We start from the raw sequence: 18,802 nt of genomic DNA, 5'->3' as shown, positions 1-18,802 counted from the left end.
CATATGGTGTGTGCTCCTCCCAAACACTTCCTCTTAGGGAAAATAGTTCCCCGAGAAGTTATCCTTGGCCAAGTTTTGCATGGTTACATCCAGGTACTGTCACTGTGTCCAAAGCTCATACTGCTCACCCCATGACCAGGCCAGTAAATCGAGAGATGAGGTGTTGGGGCAAGGAATTGCAACTTTATTCAGAAAGTCAGCTCACTGAGAACATGGTGGCCTAGAGTCCCAAAGAACCATCTCCCCCAAGTTAGAATTCAGGCTTTGTTTATACTAAAAGGGGAGGGAGTGTGTTTTGTTGTTGCAATTTCTTGGTGCAGGAATCCTTTGTTCTTGCAGCTGACCACATAGGTCTGGTCACAATGTTCCTATAAACCCCCAATAAGACAAATGTTATTCTCTGTTCTGCAACTTCTTATCTCTGTATGAATGGAAAAGTGTTACACCTTTAAAGGCCAAGCCTGGGAGGCAGAGCTCTGAGAATATGCTGTGTATTTCAGGCTCTAGGCAACATTCTTTTACAGAAGGTGCAGAACCAGCATGACTAAGCACTGGCAACAGAGCACAGGGTTAGAGCCAAAGAAACAGATCCAATATGGAGTCAGATTTGTTCTTCCCTGTTACAGTACTGTTTACAATTGCATGATTTTCGATGGAGTTTCTTTAAGCAATAAGGAGACTTTTAGAGGGTTTAATAATGTTGATTTTCTTCCTGACTTACGTGTGAAAAAAAGTTGCAGTTTGTAACTGGAATTTGAATGGATAATGACTATCTGAGAGAAAGAGAGAGAAATAGATAGATCGAATTATCTAATTCAGTAGTTGGTAGAGTACATCCTGTGTGTGAAATCTAGCCTGTTGCTTGTTGTAAGTAAAGTTTTATTGAAACAGAGCCACAGCCATTCATTTACTATTGTCTCCCGCGGTTTGAGTGCTACAGCGGCAGAGAATAGTTGTGACGGATGCCTGCAATGCCTAAAGTAACTATCTGGCCATTAGAGAGAAAGATAACTTTTCTCATAAAATCACTAAATCACTCTAGTATTTTTTCACATCTCCACTCTGGTGAAGATCATTTACAGATGGACTAAATTATGCTGTTTTTAGTACATGTTTTTGTTACAAGTGGCGCTTGTGTTTTCAGTCTTAGGGTAGAAATTGTGTTATCCAGGATTTTACCTGGGAGGGCCATAAAGCTCTAGAACTTGGCTTTTCTGTCTTCCAGGAAGTCTTGAATGTTCTCACTGGATCTGTTACTGAACTCACCGGGGACATGCTGACGGGCTCTGTGCATGGTGGGGCTCAATCCGTCCTTGGTGCCCGTAACACCGCTGCCCTGTGGGCCTTGGAGTGTGTCTGGCAACTTCTTTTTCAACTTCAGAGTCACAGCCATAAAGGACAAATATATTTCACACTTACAAGTTTTTAAAACCTTTTTAAAAAGTTATTATTTTACGTGGATTTGTATGTTAGAGAGTATTTTTAGCTTTTAAAAATACAAGAGAAAAAAGAGGTAGTATTTGGTGGGCATAGTGCATTTCCTCCTCATAATTCTCTGGTCTCATTTTAATGGCCACGTTTGTTTGTTTTCTGCCTTTCAAAGTGACACTTGCACTCTGATTCGTGTCAGGCTGCTCACTGGTGCTGGGTAGAAATTGGACCTTTGGAGAGACAGCCAGGGACAGCTCCCTGTTAGCCAGAGACAGTGATAATTAACCAGAATTGGTGGCCTCCTGCCCCCTTTCCTCCTCCAGTCTGGACAGCTCAGCTTTTTGTGGGGTTTGGCTGCCTGCCTTCAAGGATTCTCAAGCAAAAAGAGAGTGAGTTGTTACCCTAGGAAACCAGTTCAGATAAATGAATGCTTTTTAGTCTTTCATGGTCCTGGACTCGCTCCCTGTTCTTTCTTTGTGAAGTGTTCATACGCCTTCATCTCATATTTGCTCCTTTAAAATCCCAAGTGATTTTTATACCCTGTGAACCCCTCACATCAGTTGCTTGCAATTTTTCTGGAAACTCCTGGTATCCCTTAAAATAGCTTCTATTTTGTGCTCTAGAAAGTTCTTGTTGCTGATTGCTGGTAACTCCATCTCAGAGTTAAGGAGGTGTTGCCTAGATGTGTGTGTGTCTGTGAGACAGAATTCCACTGCAGCAAGACGGAGCCGCACATGAAGCCAGCTGGGCCAGGGGACCAGGTCACTTGTACACACTGAAATCTGACACCCCCAATCCTTGGTCTGCCTTTCTTTCCTCCCACTTTGAAAAAATTAATAGACTTTGTTTTTTTTTTTAGAGCAGTTTTGAATTTACAGAAAAATTAAGCAGCTAGTAAGGCGAGTTCCTGCATACTCCCCACTCCGCCCCCACAGTTTCTCCTACATCATTAACATCCTACATTAATGTGGTACATTTGTTACAATTAATGAACCAGTATTGACACCATATTATTAACTAAAGTATACAGTTTATTCAGATTTCTTTAGTTTTTATCTGAGGTCCTTTTTCTGTTCCAGAATCCCATCCGGGACACCGCATTACTTGTGGAGCCAGCTAGCACCATCAGGAATCATAAAACCCCCACCCCTGGGCTCTCTGTGTGCCTGAAGCTATTGACACCTTAACCCCCCACTCCCCCCTGCAGGACCCTCTGCATACCTACATTTCTGCAGGATAAAAAAAAAAAAATCTCTTGATGTTTGTTTACCCTAACAAAACTCATCACCCCAGGAGATAGTCTGGCTCACAAATACCCTAGGCGGACAGGTATCCTGCCCATATCAAAGCCCTGTTGTTCAGAGAAGTCCCTGACAGATCTTACAGCTAATCAGGGACCTGTGCACGATTTGATCACGCAGCCCCTGACTCCTTCTGTGCATCGCCCCCTCCTCCCATCAAAAGACCCTGCACGATGGCCCCGGTGCTCACGCAGGCACCTCTTGTCTGTGTGGCCCGCTGTTGCCTGTAGCAGTGGACCTATTAAACTCTCCTAAACTCTTCTCCGTCTCTGGTAATTCTTCTACCAACCTGAGTCACCAGTCCGCCAAGCCGTGCTCACAACATTATATTTACTCGACTTGTCTCCTTAGGCTTCTCTTGATTGTGACAGTTTCTTAGGGTTTTTTTGTTTGTTTGTTTTGATGATGTTGACAGTTTTGGGGAGTGCTGGTCAGTGTTCTGTAGGATGCCCTGTATTGGAATTTGTTTGATGTTGTTCTCATGATTAGTCTGGGGTTACGGGTTTTGAGAGGGAGCACAGAGTTAAAGAGCCATTTCCATCATGTAGCTGCATGATTTATGACCATGGGTGTTTACTTTAATTACCTGCCTAGAAGTAGCGATGGTCAGCTTTCTCTACTGCAAAGCCTCTCTCTCCTTGGCCTTTCCTACTGTGCTCTTTGGAAGGAAGTCACTGCATGCAGCCCACACTTAGGAATGGGGAGGTATGCTCCATTTCCTTGAGAGAAGTATTTGCATCATTTATTTAAAACTCTTCTGCGTGGGAGATTTGTCTATTATTCTCCATTTAACCATTTATTCGTATCAGTATGGAATGAGGGGTATTTACTTTCTACTTTGGGTTGTGGTCCAATATTACTTTATCTATTTTGTCGCTATAATTGTTTCAGCGTTGACCATCAGAAGCTCTTTCCTTTGGCTTCTGTGTCACTTTACCGTGCCCCCATCATTGTGGACTTTTTTTATTGGTTGTTTCTGAGCACTTCCTTACCTTCTGGTACTCTACAAGACCCTCCAGGCTCCTCTTGTGAATTTCCTGCCCCAGTCCTAGAATCAGCCGCTTCTCCAAGGAGCCCCAGTTCCTTTTATTGGAGAATGGTGTTAGAAACCAAGACCTGGTGCTAGGTGTACTTGTTGTTGGGGTGCCATTTATTTTAGGTCCTCTAAGCTGACAAAGGTAGAAAAAAGTGTGTGTGTACATATATATACATTTATGTTTCCACATGTAACTGTCTGTATCTATACATGAGTTTAACTCATATTTAATGTACTGATATCTCCATCTCTAATCTATCACTGCATGGATCATTCTACACTCCTCCTCTTGTGTTATCTGTAAACCCCCACTTCAGCAGTGAGATACTTGGCTTATTTATACCTTCTGACATCAGTTTACCTAATTGTTCAGTGCCAGTTTACAAGTATGGCAGTATGAGAACTGTTAACTTACACCCCCACGGGAAACAACTTTATCAAGCAGAATCCAGTGCTTAGGTGTAGTTTCCTCTGCCTTTAGTCTTATTAACTCCACTCATTTCCAAAGTTACTGAGGTCAGCACCCTTCCCCACTCCCTTCAGTGAGGTTGGTTCATACATTTGTAATATAGTTAGTTACTATATTACAAATATATAGCCTGAATACCTTCCTGAAATCCACTGACCTCCTAAATGACTTTTTTCTTCCTTTCTTTCTCTCTCTCTCTCTTTCTTTCTAACTTTTTTCAAGGCTTCTGTCTTCTTTATTTATTTTATTTTATTTTTTGGGGGGGGTATTAGGTTTATTTATCTATCTATTTACTTAATAGAGGTACTGGGAATTGAACCTAGGACCTTGTACATAGTAAGCATGCGCTCTACCACTAAGCTATACCCTCCTCCTATGATTTTCTTTCTTAATCTGTGTAATCAAGGTTCACTCTTTGTGCTCTGCATTCTATGGGCTTTGACAAATGCATGTCATACCCACCATTATTGTATCGTACAGAACATTTCACTAGCCTGAAGTACCCCATGATCCACCTATTTACTTCTCCCCTTTTCCTCCCAAACCATTGGCAGCTACTGATCTGTTTGCTTTCTCTGTAGTTTTACCTTTTCCTCCCATTTTTAATATTCTTTACATTGAATCCCTTAAGTGACTATCCACTGGGGATGACCAGCCATTCCAAGCTCTCAGTCATTATTCTGCTGTGCGGGGATGTACGGGAAGGTGGATCTCTCTTTAGGGTAAAGGAAAGGACAGTTATGCTTGCTGGATGCATTACCTTAACGTCACCTCTGATGCTGCCATCGGTGCTATTGGTACCATTATCCTCAGTAGAAAGTGTGATGGTTGTGGCTTCCTGCTCAGCCTGGTCTAGGGGGCAGCCCTGCCCTGCCTGTGTCCTATGGCCTTGTTTTCCCCCAGTGCAGGACAAGAATCCTTGCTGGAGACACATTCTGGAAGCTGTTCCTCCTTCTTTGTGGACTGCCTCCCACGGACCCTTGTTCATTTCCCTCCCTTGGAAATTTTGAATTGGAGGGACTGGCGGCCGTCCGGGCTGGCTGTTGCTGGAACTCTGCGAGGGACCCTCTCGGAGCTGGAACAGTTATCTTCATCTCTGGAGGAACAGAGATTAGAACCAGAGAGAGAGCACTTCCTCTCTGTTGGCTGGATTTCCAGTCTTTGCTTCCAGGACCTTCCTAAGGCCTGGCCCCCTCCGTTGGCTTCTGTGAGATGCCTTGAACCCCTGAGTAAGTCACCCCTGTGTTTGCCCAAGCAAGTTCAAATCGGTTTCTGTCATTTGCCATGAAGGAGCCCTACTGAAGCGATGTGAGTTTCAGACTGGTCTTCTCCTCAGCCGAGTGCTGTTCTGAGTGTGTTTGCTGTGTCGGACTGACCTTGATCCTGCAGTAAAAAAGGCTCTGGTGGTAGTCTGAGTCAGAGGCAAAGGAGGAAGGGACTGAGTCTCCCTGGGGGCAGGAGGACAGAGCCTAAGACAGAGGTGGACCTGTCAGCTGGGCAGAGCAGGGTGTTCCCCATAGAAGGTGCAGTCCGAGCAAGGGCCTGGAGTTAGAGAATGGAGTCATCTCAGGAGGTGCAGGGTGTTCGACCTTGAATGTGATTGGGCTGGCGTTGCCAGGCAGGTGGGATTGAGGCTTGAGACTGACGCTGTGGAATGTGGCTTCCTCCTGTGGCTCAGGAGCCTTGGACGGGCTATTTGTGATCCAGCTCTGTATCTGTCCTGCTTGTACAGAAATTTCCGTCATTTGTCACCATGATTGAAAAATCACATGCTTTCATTCAACAATCTGAATATGTAAAACATAACTAGGGGGAGGGTTGAGATCAGTGGTAGAGCATGTGCTTAGCATGCACAAGGTCCTGGGTTCCATCCCCAGTACTTCCATAAAAAAACAGAAAATAAAAAACCCCAAGAAAATAAACACACAAAAAAATCACTGTTCAAAATTTTCTGAAGAATTAGATGATCTCGCAGCCATGGGCCTGCCTCCCACATGGCCTTACAAAATGGGGTGGGTGTGTGGCCCTGTTGCCATGGTCTTACCCAGTCTGCTTCACCCACTGACTTACCTCCATCCTTACAGGTTTGGCCACCCACCTGGAGGCCGTGGTACCAGGACGGCCCTGCTTGCTTCCGGTTGGTTCCTGTCCCATTGGCAGGGGTGCTGATAGTGAACATCTTACCATCTCATTAACCTTTTTCCTTCCTTAGGTGATTTTGCAATTGCATTCCAAACACTGTAGATGAAGAATAGCTCCAGCATATGTCTCCTAAGAGGACTTATTAAATTTCCAGGGGACTCGTCTTGCTGTCTTTCAACTTTGCCATTATTACTATTTTTTATTTTTTATTTATGTTTTTTGGATGGGAAGGTAATTAGATTTATTTGTTTGTTTGTTTGTTTATTTATTTTAATGCAGGTGCTGGAGATTGAACCCAGGACCTTGTACATGATAAGCATGTGCTCTGCCAGTGAGCTATACCCTCCCCCAAGACTGTTTTTTAAAAGCCCCAAAAGGAAGTTTAAAATGATAACTGAATGTCTCAGTGAATTGTTAGTGTGTTTTTAATAACCAAGGATGTCTTTCATGCCCGGAAAGGATCGTTAACAGTTAGTTATAATTTGTATATCTTTTTCAATTATTCAGTTTATTAACATTGTAAATTTTAAAAACTAGTAAACCCAAGCTCAACTTTGCAGAGATTATTTTACTTATAAACTAGTAATTTTTATGTTAAAGATGGTTTCACCTATTTGATTAACTTTCACTTAACTTCCAAACATAGCACATTAAATTTCTCAGGGCTTTTTGCACCTTACAAATTTAATCAGAATCCTTTAATATTTTAAACTGTAATCACAAATGGGAAGAACCAGTTTCTCCCCATCACCCTAACTAAGGGTGATAAGAAAACCAAGGAGCAGAGTCATCCTCAGTATTTCAGCAAGTCTTCGATAATAAATAAATCAGGCATGTTTATTTAGCAGAACAGATTTTCTTAAATGTTTCAGACACCTTGAAGTGTTCATAAAGTAACTGAATTTATGTCTTCTCAAAATGAGCACAAACATTAAGGATGTGGACTTTGCATTGACTTACTATTTTTGGACTTATTTTGTGTCTTCTAGAGAAGGCAGTGATCCTACTGGATTATAAGAAGAAAAGAGCTCGCTTGTAGTCCTTTTGAGATTGCCTGTTTTGGCATATGAATTGACTGGCTCCTGTCAGCATCTGGGACCTGTTTGTCCGTCCGAGGGGCTCCAGGTCTCCACAGGGGATGGGTTATGAGCAGAATTGACTGGAGGGTCAGAGATTAGGGAGCAATCCAGTTGTGTAGAGTGGGCTTGTCTGCAGCCAGGTGTCCTAAACCAGCCATCACATCACGTTCATTGATGGGGGCTCTTGGGTTTATTTATTTTTCTCTCCAATCAAAAAGCAAGGATTTATTCTTTCAAGTTTTTCACAAAATAGCAACCACCTCAGTCATGGCTTTTCCCTATAAAGACGACTTACTTCTTCATCTGGGTGGGACTCCAGGTGGAGTCATGCTCTTGAATTTTGACTCCTCTTCTGAGGTCCTTGTCCTGCCTCCCAGGGCTGCTGAGACAGCCGGTGCCGGTGGGGCAGCCCCGGCCACAGGGAGGCCACCTCGCCAGGGTTCCTGGAGTCACATTACTGATATGCTCAAGGGAAGTCATACAAGGAGAACAAAAGCTCACCTTGTTCAGAATTCATGCTTTTGGAGAGGCTTGAAGTAGATTGCTTGAAATCTAAATATTACAGTGAAAGAGATCTATTTAACCACATCCATTCATATTTCTTAATAGGAGTTGAGGTTTCCAATAAAAACATTCATTAAACAGAAGAGTTAAATTAAAGATGCAAAAGGAGAGAAAAGTGGCCATTTTCCAGGAAAAGCTGGTGGGGGGAGGTGAATCAACCATTGGGTTCTTTGACAAGAATACGAAAACCCACTGATGTTGATTTGGTTCATTGGAAAGAGGAAGGGAGATTAACAGGTGCCTGAGAAGTAATCACAGATTTATAGAGCTTTTATGTTAGCCAGGAAAGGTGATTGTGAACATGTCCACTTCAATCTTTAAAAGTAGTGAGCAGAGGAGAGAGGGTACAGCTTAGTGGTAGAGCATGTGCTTAGCATGCATGAGATCCTAGGTTCAATTCCCAGTGCCTCCATAAAAAATAAATAAACCTAATTACTTGCCCTCCGCAACCCCACACAAATGAGGGGATGTTGCTGGTTGGTCACCAGAGAATTTGAGGTGAGGACTGGATTGGGAGTAAGGGAGAGACAGAATGGTTAGAGTAACTGCAGAGCAGGGCAGGTCTTATTCATGATAATTTATCATTTACCAACTATTTAAAAAATGCTGTTTTCAAAGCACTGTGCTGGGTGCAGATGCAGATATTGTAGAAAACACAACAGACACTTCTCTGAATGCAGGACCTTATATTCTAGTGCAGTGCTGTCTAATCGAATCTTCCACAGTGATGGAAGTGACCCAAAAGTACACTGTCCAGTATGCTAGTCAGGAGTCACGAGTGGGTATTGAGGAACTAAATTTTTATTTCATTTAATTTTAATCAGTTTGAGTTGAAATAGCCACACATGGGTAGTGACCACTTGGATGGCATAGCTCTTATGGATCAGGTAGATTTTAATAATCTTCCTATTTAAACTGCCTCATTCTAGGAAACTAGAAGAATTTGTTATAAATGCCAGAATGCCAGGCTCAATTGGGAAATGAGAGTCCCGTCTTGGATATATTTTTTCTATGACGTTTCCCAAAGCAAGTTCCATGGAACCCTAGTCCCATATTTCCAAAAACACTTACTGTGGTTTATAAGTTTGGGAAACACTGCCTGCTGGCTATCCAAGCATATTTATAGACTCTGATGAGTCATGCAGTAGAGAAACGTGTGCTCGGTTCAGCCTCATTTGGCTGGGTTTCTCAGACTTAGCTGATAAGAGCACATTTTTATTCACAGACACCTATCAATACCCAGAATACTTTGGGAACTGAGCTTGGTTTAGGACTGGCTTAAAAATAACAGGAAGAGATGGTTATAATTTTGGCGTAGAGGGAATGTTTGTGTCCCCTGTCCTCCTGCCATAGATTGAAGCCTAATCCCACTGTGACGGTGTTAAAATATGGAGTCTTTGGTAGGGTGACTAGGTAATGAGGGTGGAGCCCCCCTGAGTGGGGTTAACGCCCTTATAAAAGAGACCCCACTTGACTCCCTCATCCCTCCCACCACGTGGGGACTCAGCAGAAAGACAGCCGTCTGTGAACCAGGACATGGGCCCTCACCAGACACCCAATCTACCAGCACCTTGACCTCAGACTTCCCAGCCTCCAGAGCTGTGAGAAGTGAAGGTCTGTTGTTTATAAGCCCCCCAGTGTGTGGTGCTCTGTTATAGCAGCCGCAATGGACTCAGACAAATCTTTGCTTAGTTCTTGGTTTTCCAAGAATATGATAATGTTTCCATTCTCCTAGATTTTGGTGGTAGAAATGTGACAAGCGCTGGGGCCCAGAAGTGCATGTTATACACTTAGGTGCTGAATGATCGCTTCCTGCCTGTGAACTAAAATCTTCAAAGAGTTTTGTGTGCCTAAACTTCAGTCAGTTTTCTAGGTTTTTCTAAGCCAGCTTGTGGTCTAAGACACCTGAATGAATGAATGCATGCACAGAGAGGCTGACCTGTGTGATTTTGCTTTTCTGTTTATTTGTGTTTAGAAACTTAGTACTCATGAGGCCATGTCCGCCTTCTGACTTGGTTTGCAAAGTCCTATGTGGACTCCATGGCTCTTGCTTAAGTCCCCTGATCTACTTGGTATACATTAAAAGCACAGAGTCAAGGATAATATCAACCCATATGGTACTAAACAATTCTGGTTAGATTGAGTTTTACATCAGTTGTCACTCACTATTTTATATGTGGGTGTTTCGGGTGTGTATGTAGACACACGCAGACAAGGTGACCAAGTTTGCAAATCCTTTACGTAAAAAGAAATCTAGGCTGAATTCAAGGTTATTCATTTATAATGCTACTCTTTCTCAAATTCTGCAGTACTTCCTCGGGCAGTAGAGAAGGAAGTGGAGCAAGCAAACTGTGGGAGTGGGTCTCGTGTCATCCTTCCCAAGACCACCGTCCGTCAGGCCTGATGTGGTGGGAAAAGGCTGAGGTCTGCCGGGTAGTGTTTGTTTCAGCTCCAAAGTTCTGTCATTCTGTGACAGCTTTATTGAGAGTCTCCATAGCAGTAAAATAGCATATGGTGGGCTCACTTAAACTCTAGCATCCAAGGGAGACGTGCTCGAAATACGCAAAGGCTTCAATAAAGAAAACATGTATACTGGGACATGAGGCTACACCAAGAAATTGACATATTGTAACTGACTGTACTTCAATTTAAAAAAAAGTTTGTGATGAACTTGATTTTTGGCCTTGTAAGAGGGCCAGAGTGTCTTGGGAGCCTTCATTTTCCTTTTAATTCCAACAGTTTAGAGAACGTTGCTTGTTTCTGCCATTTGGAACTCCTCGATAACCAATTCTTCCCCCAGTTTTCCACTATCTTTTCTGTAGCTATCAGTATTTTGCCTTTAAAAACTAAACATATATATAAAATGTTTCATTGTTGTAAAATATCCATAAAATTGATCATTCTAACTATTTTTAAGCATGAATTTCTGTGGCATTAAGTACATTCACACTGGCAACCAAACTTGCCCTATTTTCGGTAATTTTTTTAAATGGAAGTATAGTCAGTTACAATGTGTCAATTGCTCATGTACAGCATGTTTCAGTCATATATATACATACATATATTCGTTTTCGTATTCTTTTTCACGTAGGTTACCACAAGATATTGAATATAGTTCCCTGTGCTGTACAGAGGAAACTTGTTGTTTATCTATTTTATCTATAGTAGTTAGTATCTGCAAATCTCTCTTAATTTATCCCTTCCCACCGTTCCCCATGGTAACCATCAGTTTGTTTTCTATGTCTGTGAGTCTGTTTCTGTTTTGTAAATAAAACTTACTATTTTGTCGAGCTTTGTAGATTCTGACAGGTATATATAGAATAGATAAACAGGATTATACTATATTGCACAAGGAAATATATTCAAGATCTTATAGTAGCTCATGGTGAAAAAGAATATGAAATGAATACATGTATATTCATGTATGACTGAAAAATTGTGCTGTACACCAGAAATTGACACAACATTGTAAACTGACTGTAAGTCAATAAAATTATTTAAAAAATCTTACTGTTTTTAATCAGTGCTTATGTGCATCAAGGATGTGGAGAAATTCCAGGTAACCTGACCTTCCAGGACCTGTTCTGTGTTAATAAATTGAAACAGTTGTTCTTAAGCAAGGCCTGCCAACCAAAGCCAACTATTTCCATAAAATACCTTTATTTACAAAAGAAGAATGACTAACATTTGCATGTTCCCTGCTTGAGGTCACTTTGTGTCCCAAATAAGGCAAAAGAAAATTATAGTGGGAATGGTGGAAGTGTTACCCCAGGCCTAGTAGTGTTTCCATTCCCACAAGGATGTATGGAGATTTGACCATCAGGCCGGCAGTTACTGCCCTGGGAAAGGTGGTAGAAGGCTCAGAGCATGGCTCCTGTCAGCTGCAACAGTGGCTTCCAGATTAGCTGGAATCCAAATCCAGATCCAGCCTACCACCTTTTTTTGTAAGTGAAGTTTTATTGGGACACAGCCATGTCTGTTTGTTTGCTACCGTCTATGGGTACTTCAAAAAAAATTATTGAAGTATAATTGTGTTAGTTTCTGATGTACAGCAAAGTGATTCAGTTATGCATATGTATGTACATTGTTTTTTATATTCTTTTTCATTATAGATTATCACAAGACATTGAACATAGTTCCCTGTGCTATACAGTAGGACCTTGTTGTTTATCTGTTCTGCTAATCCTAAATTCCTAATTTATCCCTCCCCCCACTTTCACTTTGGCAATCATAAGTTGGTTTTTTGTGTCTGTGGGTCTGTTTCTGTTTTGTAAATAAATTCACTTATATCATATTTTTATATTCCACATGTAAGTGAAATCACATATTTGTCTTTCTCTGCCTGAGATACTTCACTTAATATGAAAATCTCCAAATCCTTCCATGTTGCTGCAAATAGCAGTTCCATTCTTTTTCATGGATGAGTAATATTCCATCATGTATATGTACCACAACTTCTTTATCCAGTCATCTGTCATTTAGATTGCTTCCATGTCTTGGCTATTGTAGATAGTGCTGCTATGAACATTGGGGTGCATGTGTCTTTTCGATTTAGAGTTTTCTCTGAATACATGTCCAGGAGTGGGATGGCTGGATCACACCATTTTTAGTTTTTTATGGAACCTCCACACTGTTCTCTGTAGTGGCGGCACCAGTTTACATTCGTCTACGGGTACTTCTGGTCTCCATCAGCAGAGTTGCGTAGGTAAGGCAGAGACTGTGTGGCCCACTGAGCTTGAAATATTTACTCTTTGGTCTTTTCCAGAAGAAGTTTGCAGCTCCTGTTCCGGGGCCTCTGCCATTGGCCCTGAGCACCCTCAGCTGTGGGTGTCCTTATGGCTCCACCCTAGACAGAAGGCTGCAGCGGGCGGGCATAGCCGAGTTCCCTGTGGGTGCTGCCCTGCTTTGCTGTCCTGAAAGGCTGTGCCATTGTGATGGAGAGAATGAAAGAGATAGCCCAGGTGTGGCAGACTTGGAAACAGTGTTCTGCGATGAAGGAGAACGTTTTGTTCTGGACCATGTTTATAACAGGAGCCTGCTTGTTTACGTAATAATTGGACTAAAGGAGGTTGGGGCCCTTTAATTCACAAAGTGGATTCAATTAGAGTGGAAGGTTTAAAGCAGGCTGTAAATATTGGTAAGGCTGGGGAGACTTACGGATTCAGTTGAAGAAAGTGACATTCGGCTACAGAAGACCCAGCAGTATTTCAGCAATACCATGTCTGACTCAGCACACGTTCTGACTGCCCAGGACCACAGAGAGGGGGAGCATCTCTGGAGTTCAAGCCTCTCAATTCTGTAGTTGCCTTGTCCCTTCCTGGAGCCTGGGGTCCATGTGTTGAAAGGCCAGGGGGTGAGGAGGCCCCTGGTTGTCCTCCCATCTCCAGGGCAGCAGCTCCTTGGTTTCCTCGGACTTTGCTTTTCAGTGCCTCTAACTTCTCAGATTTATTTTTTATTTTTTAATTTTTTAAAAAAGATGTTAGGTGGTTGGTTTCAAAGCTGCTGCTCAGAGTGGGAGCAATTTGGGTAGATTGATATGAGGTTCACAGACAGCAGAGTAGCATTCGTTCCCCCACAGTATGTGCAGAATGGCCCTGGAAAGACAAGTTAATGTGGATGCTGAGGGTCTGTGAAATCATAGCGCCCGTTTGACCAGAAATTGCTGGGTGGCTCTGCTGAGTCAGTGAGTCACTGTAAGAATGTCATTTGCATTTTTTTTGCTAATAACATAATTTGCTGAGAGGAGGCAATTTAGTGAGACGTCCCTCCCCCCACCTCCCCTCTTTTTTAACCTTGAGCTGCACCAGCCATGGCTTTCTCTGGCCAGAAGAGTCATCGAGTTAATAGCATCTTTTATTTTCCATTATGCTTGTTCTCTTTCTCCCAGGACTAATCTCCAGGTGCCTCAGAAACAGCCTCACAAAACAATGTGCAAGACCAGAAACCAAATCACGTGGGTATTCTTGCTAAACGCCAATGTATTTCCTTTGGTAGAAAACGCTGGTTAGAAACTAGATGCCTTAGTGAGAAGACGATGAATCTCTTCAGTGTAAAGGTTGTGGGAATGGACCTTTGAGGGGCCAGCAGGGCCCAGGGCCTGTGACCTGACCGCGGACTGTGAGCCCTCAGGCTACTTTCTTCATCGACCTCTCGGTGGGCTTCCCGCAGCTCGGGCTGTAGACAGGAAAAGGAATGACTATCATTAAGAATCCTGATGAATGCTGTTGGTGGAGGATGGAGGAAAGTTCAGTGGGCATTTTTATGGGGAGGTTTTGTGGGAAGGAGCCAGGAGAATGAGGCAGGCATCTCCATCGGGTCCATGGACCAGGTTGTTACAGGGTAGCTGACCCACAGGGTGGGGTGGGATCAGCTGGATCTCCACCCCGAAGCACTCACAGCTGCACTCCGCACCTCCTGGGGGCCGTGGGACCGTTTCATAGTTCACCTGGGGCATGGGGATGGGTGCCGGGGAACGGGACAGGAGTTCCTAAGTCAAGTTTTATGAATGGGTGACTAGTTTCGTGGGCACTGGGAATACGTCAGTGAAGGTCTTCATGGTTTGGGGACTCACAGAGCATGGGGGTCACCATGTCCTGATGACTATTAAACACTGTCTGTTAACTACAAAGCTCCAGATGACAGAGAAGTAACTTACCGCATAGTAAGGTCCTGGGCGGGGACAGTGAGAGGACGGGAGGAGCTGGCTGGGCCCAGGATGGCCTCAGTTCTGCTAACAGCCATACAACTGTGTTTTAAGGTTTTATTCTTTTAAGAGATCTCGTTCTAAGCTAAGTGATGCTTCCCTCCAGTGACCTAAAGGCCAACATTATTGGGTGGTTCTTGACCAGGCAGGCCCTTTTCTCTGACGGACACTGCTGGAGAAGTGATTTCCAGGCTTCCTGTTGGTTACAAATCACCAGTGAACTGAAAGCCACGTCCAGTCAAGCTGCTTGCAGTGCCCGAAGGGGGGCTGCTCAACTTCTCTTTCCATCTCTTTGCCTCAAGGTGCTGCCACCTTCTGTCGGAGATCTGTATCCGCCGGTACTTAGAACATACCCTGGTCTGCGGAAACGGAGCATTCTATCAGGGGACTGATTGCCACAATCCAGAGAATCACAGAATGTTTAGAGGCAAGCAAACATCCTAAAATAATGGAAAGTCAACGCCGGTCCTTGCCTTAACCTCATCCCCATCAGTGAACCACAGCCAGTGCAAGTAGGCCATTTACACGGTGAGAGTGCCTGGCTTCCTCGTCCTAGGCTGGCCACCCTGGCTCTGAGTCAGCTGACAGAGGAACAGGTTATCAGGCTGTAGGTGGATGAGAAGGGGGTGGCTTTTTTAGCTGTGCTGGAAAAAATAAAAAGGTTAAAGCTGTCTGGGTGACTTACCTGTACATGTCATGTGCTATCTGTCAGCGTGAATCTTTGCCTGGACTGTTGCAGTCACCTTCATGGACCTCCCTGCTTCTCCCACCGCCTGCTTGAGCATGGTTCTAGAGTGATCCTCTAGTGTCAGAGCCCTCCAGAAGCCTCCTCTCATATCTGGAGTAAAGTCTGAGGTCCCTACTGCAGTCTGCAAGGCCCTACGTGATCTGGCTTCTGGCTACCCCTCCAGCCAGACCGGCCTTCCTCCTTCTGATTTCCTGTGTGCCCAGCCTGCCCCCACCTCTGATTTCATATTTATTGCCCGGAACACAGTGTCTCCTGCAGCTGGAACACCTCACCCTCTTCCTTCTGGTCTCTGCTCAGATCCTTCGTGTAGACACGCCTACCTGACCAGGTGAAGTTACAGTGCTCCAAATGGCAGCCTTTTCTCACTTTCTGACACTGGATCATTTTTTCTAAAGTATTTGTTTATATTTTCTTAATGTATTTGTTTATACATCTGTAATTTCTCTCCTTGCACTAGAACGTAAGCTCCATGAGGCGGGAGTAAGTGGAGAGAAACTAAGTGAAATAAACTATAGGCCAAAAGTTCAAATACCTGGTTCTAGTCTCGGGCCCTCTACAAACTAGCTGTGAGACAACAGGGAAGTCACTTAAATTTACCAGCCTTGGGTTTCATGGGCAAACTGGAGTGAAGAATTCCTCCCTGCTTTCTGAGATGATGACGTGAGGTCATCAGATAAGTGTGTTGGATGCTGGGTGCTGGTCGGGTTCAGGGCCACGGGGCCTTTGCACAGCAGATGCTCAGGGACCGCTGGCCCCAGGTTGCTTTTACCCCCAGTCACAGAGCCTTGAGTGGGCACCTGGCATTACATCTGGGGTGTGACCTGTGACCTATGACCTAGTGGAGACCTTTCAATAAATTATGACATCAGTAATTCAGAGGCAGGCTGTGTGGTTTCCCTCCTTCTCCAGAGAGTTGGGGGAAATGTTCTGCTTCCCAGAGGCATAAAAGTTCTCTCGACAGAAAATCTGCAGAAGTGAGATTGGCAGGCAAGCTGGCTTCCATGATTTCAGTGGTGGTTCTTCAACGTCAAGTTTTACTTCAGTGAGTTCTCCATTAGCCATGGGATGACCTAAAACCATCATTGTCACCATCAGGTGCAGCTTCTTTTATCCCTGAAACTTGAATCCCATCTGCTCCTGGTCAGCCCTGCATGACAGACCTGGTTCTCTTCCGTTCAAAGAGGAGTGGCCAGTGTGGGGAGAGGACTAGGGTCTCAGGGTGGTCCCCAGATTGTTGAACTAGGTCCCGAATGGTTGGGGGTTGATTATTTTCTTGGCTGGCTGGTCTTTAATCAGGGATCAGTACACCGGGTAAGATGCAGTCAGTGACTTCCAAGTTTCCCATCTTAGCGTTGGAGTCTAAGGTGTATTCAGAGAGCACTGAAGATGTCCTTGGGGATGGAGAATATTCCGGCTTTATGTTCTGGTTGTGATGGTGGTGATAATAGTTGAATGAGGACAGTGTAATTAGGGGACACGTTTTGTTTACTGATCTTCATACCTGGTCCATCAGGGAACGTGTATGAGCCTCCTCTGTAGGTAGGATGCAGTACTGAGCCCAGAGGGGTTCTTAATCAAGTGATGTGGCCCCCAAGGAGTTTCCAGGTTAGGTGGCAGAGACAGTCATGTGTTTGATGATGATGATAATAATAGAAAGCTGTTTGCAGCAACATGGATGGACCTGGAGATGGTCATTCTAAGTAGAGTAAGCCAGAAAGAAAAATGCCATATGATGTCACACATATGTGGAATCTAAAAAAAAAAAAAAGACACAAATGAACTTATTTACAAAACAGAAACAGATTCACAGACATAGAAAACAAACATGATTTCCAGGGGGTGGGAAGGGATAAATTGGGAGTTCGGGATGTGCAGATACTAATATATATAAAATAGATACACAACAAGTTTATACTGTATAGCACAGTGAACTATATTCAGTATCTTGTAGTAATTTATGGTGAAAAAGAATGTGAAAAGGAAAATCTGTATGTATATGTATGACTGAAACATGATGTTGTACACCAGAAACTGACACATAATAAACGACTATACTTCAAAAAAATAATAATAATAGGAAACCACATGACTTCCCACTTTTTCAGCTCCATCATTCTGTTGGTGGGAGAGCTGATGATAGTGCAAATTAATTCTGGCTGGGAGTGATCGGAGGTCATGGATCATATATATTTTATGAAAATAAATTTAAGAGGTGGTAGAGGAGGGAGGGTACGAGAAATCTGAAGAACCACATGAAAGGAGACTAACTTTTTGTGAAGTGGATTGTTCTGTTTGCTGTTGCAAATTGAAGGGGGCAAGTAATCTCCAGAGCAAACTAAATCGTACCCTCTAATATTGACGTCTTTGAGCACACTGTCTTCAGTGCCTTTGTGAAATCTCAGCAGCTTGTGGGGGACCCTGCAAACTCAAGTTGCCACCATAGGAGAGGAGATTAATAAGGCTGAACAGTGCTCAAAATTCAGCCCCCTTCCCGAGCTGTGGAGAACCCACATCATTGCCCTCCTGTCCTCCTGTTTCCGCTGTCTGAGGGGTGAGAAGGGTCAGAACAGCAAATCAAGTGATAGCTTCTTGGCAAGGAATGCTGGATGGTCTTGCTAAGAAGGCTTAGATACCTGTTCTGGAGATGGCGTGGTGGAGATTTCCAACCAGATTTGGAAACCATCGTAGTTGATGTTTGGGATTCAGTTAATATTTATTAATCTCCATCCTCCTCTCTCATGAGGCCTTAATCTTACTATTGAGGGGAACAGCCGTCAGGCTCTTCGACCCCCTGTTCTTTGTCGAATGCCACGCCTTCTCATGCGTCGATGAGTTTGCTGTCATTACGTGACTTGAGGAGTAGGGAGTCACAACTCGTGTGTATCCAGGACGACACCACAAACACATGCCCCAGAAAAAATAAGCTGTCAGTGTTGGCAAGAACAGGAGTTTTTAAAAAGGGCACCTGCTGAGTATTTCCTTAATATGTTATTTGACAAATAATTTTATGTGTGTGTATATATATGTCGTGCTTGCTGTGTGCCAGACACTGTTCTAAGCATTTTACAAATAACATTTTTCTTTTTTGTTTTTAACTGAAATATAGTTGATTTACAGTGTTGTGTTAGTTTCTGGTGTAGAACAAAGTGATTCAGTTATAGATATGTATTCCTTTTTATATTCTTTATCATTAAAAGTTATTACAGGCTATTGAATATAGTTCCCTGTGCTACACAGTAGACCTTGTTGTTGTTCTGTTTTATATATAGTTGTTAGTATCTGGAACAAATAATAACTTATTTAATCCTCATAAAAGTCCTGCGAGGTAC

General features: G+C 43.4%; 1 protein-coding gene and 1 long non-coding RNA gene across 9 annotated transcripts in view; one reads left to right on the top strand and one right to left on the bottom strand.

Moving 5' to 3' along the window:
- The window catches only part of OSBPL10 (oxysterol binding protein like 10), a 268,111-nt gene that overhangs the window by 53,291 nt on the left and 196,018 nt on the right, over positions 1-18,802 (top strand). For 2 of the 8 annotated variants that reach the window (XM_072940923.1, XM_072940919.1), the window contains exon 1: positions 16,380-16,515. The exons of 4 other annotated variants lie outside the window; for them this stretch is intronic. In XM_072940923.1, the coding sequence (XP_072797024.1) occupies positions 16,475-16,515 (41 nt within the window). In that variant the 5' untranslated portion in view covers positions 16,380-16,474. Of the gene's footprint in view, positions 1-16,379; positions 16,569-18,802 lie in introns of those variants that run through there. 2 more of the 8 variants (XM_072940924.1, XM_072940926.1) reach the window with 2 other exon arrangements.
- On the bottom strand, positions 13,858-16,230 carry LOC140686552 (uncharacterized). The gene is made up of 3 exons (XR_012060377.1): positions 15,411-16,230; positions 14,678-15,084; positions 13,858-14,196 (listed from the first exon to the last, which is right to left on the bottom strand). It is a non-coding gene; the product is annotated as an uncharacterized lncRNA (long non-coding RNA).

Source organism: Vicugna pacos, chromosome 17 (genome assembly GCF_048564905.1).
Source record: "Vicugna pacos chromosome 17, VicPac4, whole genome shotgun sequence".
Classification (NCBI taxonomy): domain Eukaryota; kingdom Metazoa; phylum Chordata; class Mammalia; order Artiodactyla; family Camelidae; genus Vicugna; species Vicugna pacos.
Note: the sequence above shows the minus strand (reverse complement) of the source record. Positions and strands in the feature narration are given on the sequence as shown.